Below are 9,092 nucleotides of genomic sequence, written 5' to 3'. Positions count from 1 at the left end.
AGGTAACTAAACTAGCAAACTTGCCTGATGGTGAAGAATTCCTTCTGATAAAATTTTCTAATTCCTCTTTAATTTTTGTTTCTGCAGCATCTCCCAGGGAAGGAGCAGAATCAAAGAAAGACTTGATATCTGCATAAGGTATTTCTTCGAAAGATTCCGAACCATTTATTGCATCCATTAAATGAACTCGCTACCTGTAACAACCAAAACTCTGAAATTTGAGGATGCAGAAAATCTACAGTTGCCAATGTAGAAAGAAAGTTTGGCACGAATAAGCTAATATGTGAACTTAAAGTGCAAACAAGCCCATCTAATCAAATAGTTGAAAGATTAAGATAACAAAACCCCATGTGATGCAAGTCCATTTCATTCAACCAGATATTCAACGAACTTATATAACATCCAAAACGTCACTTTACTGGTGCCAACTCAACATATAACATAAGTGCCAACTATGGGGTTGAGTTTTATATTAGTGCAGCTAGGTGTTAATGTGTAGAAACCAGTATGAAACATGAAATCTTACACCTGCATATTCCGGACTCGAAGATCCATTTCCATTTTGTTGTTTTGTCCCGCATAACCTACTTACATAATATTGCATATATTTACTCTTGAATAAACTGGAATACACTCCCTTCCCCTGCCCCCTGAAAAACACCCAACCATCTCTAAGGATAATAACAATACAAATACTTTTGTAACCATTTAGTTAATCACCTTAGTGCCACACCAAAGTCAGACAAAGATACAACCTGCCCTGGAATACGTGACTGTTACCACACAATCATAGACAAAATGCATATAAAGTATTTTTAGATGCCTAAGCAACAATGACTCAGCCATTCCATGAGAAGTGAAAAAAATACAGTAAATTCAGAAAATCTAAGATCCCCAAGACATAAAGCATTTCTTTGTCAGTAAACCTTTATTGCCAAATCTTCGAACAAATAATTCGGGCAAACAAATCGTCACTGAATTACCAGTATAAAAAATTTCAAGTACTATTCATACAAAAAATTGCCATCAAATGACTGTGAAGTGCTAGCTCCCACCCACAATAACTTATAGTTCAAATAGATAAAAATATCAGTAGATATTTTTTTAAAGTGTGAATAATGAACTCAAGGAGAAAGATGAACCCAAGTTGACACACAAATAAAAGGTGAACCATTGACCATAAGAAACAACAATTTGTACTACACAGCACCCTTTACATGGCCATATTTCCATGCTACGACAAAACAAGGTCACTCTAAGATTCAGTCGTATATCAATTAACTTCCTAACCTCCTTAACTTTTCACCTCACTAACATTTCATGTGTTATTCGAATTATACACAATAAAAAGTCATCACATTACAATGATTGAAATTCTCTTACCACAGCAAATACCTTGATTGAAGTTTTATAATTTCATCAGCATCCATCAAATAAATCATGCACAACCGATTCGACATTGTTCAAGCACCTATTATCATCACTGTGTAAACAAGCTTCCATTTATTTATCACCTTTTATGTGACATTATTGTTCTCAACCTGAGCACGGATTCTAGGATTGAACAACACCAATATCCATTATCAGAGGCTAAAAAAGAAAAAAGACATCAATAAAACTAAGTTGACTCAAGAAATCTAAGTAGTATAAAAAATTGTCACAAATACAGTAAAAGCTTTCGGTGATACCAATGATTCTACATATGTCATACACTTATAACCTCAATAAACTAATGAAAATTCACAGCAATGAAATTTCACATAAATAGTCAGATAAACAAAAGTTTAATTTCTTGGCAAACGAGTAGCAAACACAGTTATTCATATCAAACGGATGAAGAGAAAATCCTACTTTACCTTTAGAAGGATTGGACTAGGATGGACAAGAAAATCGAGTTAATCCAGCCACTATAAATAGGAAACTTGATGGGCAATAATGTGGTGGCTAATAATCCTTTAGAACATGATTCCGCCAGACCAAAAAGGTTTATACTTTATTGTAAGCCCAATTCTGCCCTTGGCAACTTTCTTGGACTCATGATTGAATGGCTGTGAAAGAGGTTTTGGTAATAATGTGGACAAGTCACTTCTGGTAAATATTCTCTTGGGATCAACAGTGAGAGAGGGCTTCAATTAAAGTGTTGCGACTTGTGACTTGTCAATTGTCTGTTTTTCAAAAGTTAAGAGATTTTTTAGACTTATTTGCAGAGGGGTAAGTTTGAAAATTTGTTTGAAGAAGAGTAAAAAAGCAGGAAGTAAAGGATTTGGTAGCCGAATAACTTGTGAGGCTAAAGACTCAAATATGCCCATCACTATAAAAAGTACTAATAACTAGTTGAGAAGGGCAACCACTTAATTAAAACTTTTATTATTCTCACCAAAGAGAAACCAATACTTTAATTACATGCAGTCCCATCAGCATCACCGCCCCCGCGCAAACCAAACCATTTCCTAACACGCCTACAGTGCTTCCCTTTCCCTCAATCTCCAACCCTTAAAATCCTAATCACAACTGTTCATATCGATGAAAAAGATAAAAGAAAGAAAGAAATTTTGGCTTTAAACCTTAGATGGTAGATCTGCATTGAGCTTCAGATTCAACAGTCAAGGTCCGGGTAGCCGAAACCGATCCGATCCGGATCAGAACCACATTTCTGTAGCCTCTTAGCGATTCCGATTTGAAACGCCACGCACCACTGCACCTCCACCCCCTCCTCGGGCACCAACCCGTAGTAGTCAGCAACAAGGGAACGTTTTAACCATGGCGGCGGCTATTTCTATTGGACTGCAAAACTCACTTCAGATGGGCCAAATGACGAAAAAATTAACTTCCGGCGCCGGCGAGGAGAAATCGGGGGATGAGAGATGAGGATATGGAGTTGACTGCCCGATCTTCGCAGGATTGGGGCCAATCTAAGTGATTCCGATAGAGTGTAACAATCAAAATTTTAACTAAATCAAATCAACGATTTTTCATTTCTTTTTTGGAATAAATGAACAATTATAAATTTATCTAAATCTAAATATAAATAAATAAAAGATAATCGATATTAAAATATAATTATATTTTTTTTCAAAAATAACTGCACGTCATTTTAATATCACTGTAAATTTGGCTTTTTTTATTTATTTTTTTCTTTTAATATGTGATTATATATTCTATTTTTATTTATAATATATTTTAAAATAAAAAATACAATTTACCTTTCTAAAACATGAAAAAAGAGCAAAAGATACTTTGTGAAAAAAAAATAACAAATTATCCATTGTTTACAAATTACTCCTATCTAAACCCTTGATACTTTTCTAGACACCGTACGGTAATTTGCCAAAAAGTATTTTTATAGTGAATTTTCCTTCTATATTCACAGCACAAGGGGATAAATTACATATAATCCTTTTAAAATAAAAAAATAATATTTATTATATACATACAAAAACGATTAATTTACAAAAACAAAATCTAATAAAATTGTTGAACAAAGATAAATATCGGTTTGTTACAAAACCATGCAAATCTACCCGATCAAAATTTCTATAGTTGACATACTGTCGTATAAAAAATTATATATATTTTTAATTCTACCTCTTATTTAATATTGTCATATAATAATTTTGTACATATAAGAGAAAAAATGTGATGATGTTAACCTCACTCCATACACATATATCATATTTATTCTTATATAAGTATAAAAATATATATGAGACTGCTAAATGAGGGGCAAAATTAAAAATTTATGTTATTTTTTTTTTTTTGTGAATCAGTATTTTTCATCAAAATCCTAATGGAAGGAGGTAGGAGTAAATAGGAAATTTCAAGAGGGGATCTAAGTGTAATTTCAATTTGAAAAAAAGTATAATTTTTGTATTTTTCAAAGGGGCCTAAATATACTCTCAGAAAAAGAAGGAGAAGGGATCTAAGTATAATTAACCTAATATTAATACTGTTTGATGATCTTGGATAAGAATCAAACTATTTGTGCTCGTCTACAAAAAATGGAAGTGTTATTCATTCACTGATTTACTGTATTATCAATTATCTGATAAGTATTTAATAATTATTTTATATTTTATATCAATCACAAAAATAATTATTGATTCAGTTTTTACCAGACCTAAATTTAACTAAAATTTCTCTCCGTGTTGTGTGGACCTATTTTGGGTTTAGCTAAAATCTAAATTTAAGAGGGGTAAAACTGTCATTCGGAGAAAATGGAATGTGGCAGAGGTGATTTCTTATCTGGAAGGGAACAAATACATGGAGGGAAGCGGTTGAGGTTATAGGTGGGGCATTAAACCGGCCTGATGACTACAGTTCCATTAGGCGGGGATCTGCTGCCACGTGTGTCGGTGTTTATTGCGCTTCAAATATAGCCGTCATTCCCTCTCAATCCTAGGGCCACAATTATTTCACTTATAAAAAAATAGTTTTATGTATTTTTTACATTTTTCTATTTAAAATAATAGCTGATATTGTCATTAATAACGTTATGATTTTTAAATTTAATAAAGAAATTTTTAATTTTAATGAATTACTTTTTTTTTTTTTGAGATGTTTCAAAATTAGAACTCACAACTAGGGAACTTTTGGGGGGCACAAATGCAAATATATGAAAAGGTAATGATTAAATCACATTGATGATAAAATTGAGCATAAATTACATTCACAATCCCTGAAATTATATTTAATTAATAAATTTATTTGTATCTTTTATAAAATTATAAATACACCCTTGATATTATAATTATAATTATAAATATATCTACTATTTAGTGATTAAATTTTATACAAACATCTTCAAAGGTCCATTACTAATACTCTTCAGGAGATGTGTTTGTAATTTTATAAAAAATAAAGGATCTTTACGCAATTAAATTTAAACTCAAAGATAAAGATTTTTTATGTAATTTGACTTTTATTTTATACTTGATTGGGGTATGATTTTTTTAAATTATATAAACGCCCCTGAACTTCTCAATAATATCAAAAGTGGACAAAAATCGTGCTTACTTTTTGGTTTGTGCATATCCAGCCGGACTTGAACCTTGGTATGTGGGGACTCATGACCACAACACGACCATTTCTGAAATCTGGATGATTCATGCATAATCATACAACTCAAAGATGTTTATAAATGCTACATTTCTGTGTTCTGAGTACAACTTTTGCTACTGTAATTATTTTTACGACTTTATAATTTCTCTTCTCACGATGTTATTGGCTCAAGCATTGGACGGCTATAGCCAAAACCTTCTTGGTATTGTTCTCACACGTTCCTTTCTTCTAGAGCACTCAATTGGATATCAAATTTACCTAAACAGTACCGAAGTCTTCCTAAAAATTAAAACATATAGACTTTTAATCTACTCTTTAAATCCGAACACACAATGATACTTTTTTTAAAAAAAAAAATTATTGTAATCATCCCCGTCGAATATCAATATCTAGCAAAATTATTACAACAATTATAACATAATCAACAATATCAAATTAACAAAATCTAATCAACACCTACTATTACAGTAGAAAACACCTATTATGCAGTAGAAATAATACCTATTATGCAATAAAAACAACACTCCAAATATATGACGGAATTCGAACCCATAAAATTAAATGTTGTTTGTAGGCCCCATTGGGTCGAACACACAATAGTACTATACAATATAATTGTATCTTTTACATTTGCTGCATATAAGAATTTTCTTGAAAAAAACAATTAAAAAAATCTCAGTAATAATTGCACCTCCAAAGTTGCTTCTTTCATCAATAACAAAGTAGTAGTTGCTAATTACTTCCTCCCCACTTGCTTACAATTTAATGCTATTGAACTAGCTTTAATATCTCTAGCTTGTATTATTTACATAATTGCTATTGAAGCATAGGCTTTTTGAGGTGCAATTTAATTTGCCAAAAGAAGAGTTATATGTATATACATTACCAAAAGATGAATTATTTTCTATAGGATAAATTACAAGAAGATCTTCTAAAATTTTAGTATAATTACGAACACCTCATATTTATATGAGAAATAATCAATATTCTTCTTGATATTTGATAAAATTATGTCATCATTGGATGGAGATGTGGAATTATCAATTTTTCTTTGGTTGTATTCTTTTATAAAAATAAAAATAAAAAATTGTAATATAATCGAACAACTCGAATTGAAAATTCTAAAATATTGGGCTAGATGTTGGACAATCGTCAAAATCCAGGAGTATTGATAGTTTTTCAAACAATGAAGGTGTATCTATAATTATGGCAAACATCATGGGAGCTCGTTGTCATTTACCTTTTCTATATAATAAATGACTAAAGCTTAAAAATTATGACAAATTGATACTATTTATCAAAATCAATTAAACAAATGTGAAATTCACTTTTAATAGATTTGTCATGGTTAGCCATGGCCAAAATATTAGTCATGATTATTAGCTATGTATTGGTCTCGCATGTAGAAGAAACTGATAATAATCATTGCACAATTATCATAATTAATTAGTATTTGGAATAATTACATGCTCCCTAACCTATGGTCTATTTATACAAATCGCCTATCTTTTGCATAATTACAGAAATTACCCCTGACAGCCAAAAAATATGGGTAGTTTATGTAATGATGTTAACATTTTTAAGGGGTGCGTGTGTAACTTTTCAAAAAAATAAAGGGTGATTTGTGATAATGATATCTTAGTGAGTATATGTATAATTATCTAAAAGAGAAGGGTGATTTGTGTAAACATACTATAAATCAAGAGGAGTAAATGTAATTATCTCTTAATATTTATCATAATTTTTAATTTTAGCTGTAGTAATTAATAAAAAAAAAAATCAATAATGGAGCATCTGTGAAATAACTTTGGGCGCTAAAAATTTACTCCAAAAGAAAGAATGTTTAACTCAATTCCCATTTCATATTTCATTCACTTACATCAAAACCTACTTATGTATTGAGGACAATGTCTTGAGAGAAGATTTTAAAGATTGTGCTTGTTAAGTACTGATTAGTATTTTTTGATCACGGGATCATATGGTTGGGAGGTCACACGGACTGACTTGATAGGATGAAGTTGGCAAAATTATATTCTTAGTCCTATAATTTTAGGTTATTAGTATTTTTCATCCTGTAATTTTCTTGATTTATACATTTAGTCATTTTTAATGGTAATTTTAGTATTGCATTTCACAGATTTGATCCTTTTTCAGTAGATTTAGTTGTTAATTCGATTGACTGGATGCCACGTCAAGTAACACCTCATCTGACACATGAGCCATAGTTTTTATAACTTTTAAACCAACGATGAGAAGAAATCTTCCCAAAATCAAACCTTAACTCCTTCATTTTCTTCTTCAAAAGGACAAGGAAAAATTTAAATGAAATTGTTGTCTTCTTGAACAAGTCCAACAACCTCGGACTTCGACTTCAAGCTAAAGAAACCAAAAGGATGAGTTAAAGAAGTTGTGGGTCAAGTCGAGTCAACTGCAAATGTGGGAAGCAAGTTTGATTGAAGTGTTCAGGGACCAATGATAATTCGATAGGAAATACTACTCATGTGAAGACTACAAAGTATGTGATATTCTAATTATAAATTATCACAATTTTTTTTTCATAAATTTTTATTTTCATATTATGATTCTTTTGTAGAAAAAACAAGACATAACAAACAATCAAACAGTCACTTATCACAGTACGGTGGAGGTAATAAATTGCGGTCTTTGGCTTGTAACATTGCAAACCTCCTTCGAGTCCAACAAAATCAACAAATTCTTCTAATCGATCAGTGATTTTCGCACGAAGTTACATATTTTCAAAGGGATTCTCTCTTAAATTTGGATTTTGGATTGGGGATTTGTAGAAAAAGTGTATGTTTTTTTTAAAGCCAAGTGTCTTAGGATTTTGTGGGGCAAGTCAACATAAAACCAAAGCTACGTGGTAGATGAGGTGCTACTTGACGTAATAATCCGACTAAACGGATTGATCGAAAAATTTACTCAAGGGCCAAAATTGTAAAAACAAGATTAAATCTGCCAAAAAAGGACCAAATCTGCAAAGTACAGAACTAAAAATACCATAAAAAGGATAAATGTGTGAACCAAGAAATTTACAGGACGAAAAGTGCTAATGACCTAAAATTACAGGACAAAAAAATGTAATTTTGTCGACAAAGTAAATCAGAAATCTGCACCGATAACAAAGGTATCGGGCTTGTCCAAGCATAATAACTTCGACAGTCAAATTAGTTATGAAGGTCGTAGATTGAAATATTGGAGTTAGATGGCAATAAACGTTGTAATTAAGATACATTTGGTCCCATAAACGAGAGGTTTTATAGTGCTGGACTTATACTAGCGTGAACCCTGTGCTATGCAGAGAAATTATAAATTTAATAATATTTTCATAAATTCTAACTTACATAATTGTATATATATGTCATATTTTAAGCAATTAAAGAATGATTATTTTGTTAGGATAGATGATCGAAAAACCAATTTAGATTGACCTGAATGTATTCTATTATGAAAATTAATCGATATTATATAATATTATTTTAAGTGAATAAAATGAGTAGTCGCTCATTTGGTATTTACTTTGTTGTGCTCATTCTGTATGTTTACATCTGCTAGAACATTACAACAAAAATCCACCAAACCAATTGGCAACCGCGCAGTTGGGCCGCATATTGAATGACGTTCATGAAACCAACTGCCAAAAGGTTGGATTTGAGACATTCTAAGTCGAGGACATCGAGATTGAGTATCGAGAGTCCTATGGAGACTTGCACTAAGAGTAGCATTCAATTAGTGAGTACCGTATTTTATCGGTGACAGACGTGGAGCGTCTATGCGATCTTAGTGGGTTGATTGACTAGGTGTCTAATCAACTGAACTGACTTGAGGGGATCGTCATATGAAAGCCTTAGAGAATTGATCGATATGACTGGAATCCCTGGCTCCGATAGTACGTGAGTAGTTCTCAGACTTGAGGAATTACGCCAGTCACGTGCATACGATGACTTCATCTTGGATGTGTGCGGGAGGTGACTGTGTCGCAGATATGGTATCATAAGCCTCGTCCGGTGCAGTCG

At 31.8% G+C, this 9,092-nt stretch overlaps 1 protein-coding gene across 2 annotated transcripts in view; it reads right to left on the bottom strand.

Moving 5' to 3' along the window:
• The window catches only part of LOC105165946 (phosphopantothenate--cysteine ligase 2), a 7,496-nt gene extending 4,536 nt beyond the window's left edge, over nucleotides 1-2,960 (bottom strand). Inside the window, exons 1-2 of one of the 2 annotated variants that reach the window (XM_011085102.2) lie at nucleotides 2,565-2,960; nucleotides 25-194 (exon numbers count right to left, since the gene is read on the bottom strand). In XM_011085102.2, the coding sequence (XP_011083404.1) occupies nucleotides 25-178 (154 nt within the window). In that variant the 5' untranslated portion in view covers nucleotides 179-194; nucleotides 2,565-2,960. Of the gene's footprint in view, nucleotides 1-24; nucleotides 195-1,856; nucleotides 2,099-2,564 lie in introns of those variants that run through there. The other variant, XM_011085103.2, reaches the window with a different exon arrangement.

This window comes from Sesamum indicum, linkage group LG7, assembly GCF_000512975.1.
Source record: "Sesamum indicum cultivar Zhongzhi No. 13 linkage group LG7, S_indicum_v1.0, whole genome shotgun sequence".
Classification (NCBI taxonomy): domain Eukaryota; kingdom Viridiplantae; phylum Streptophyta; class Magnoliopsida; order Lamiales; family Pedaliaceae; genus Sesamum; species Sesamum indicum.
This window is presented reverse-complemented; position numbering and strand designations above follow the sequence as displayed.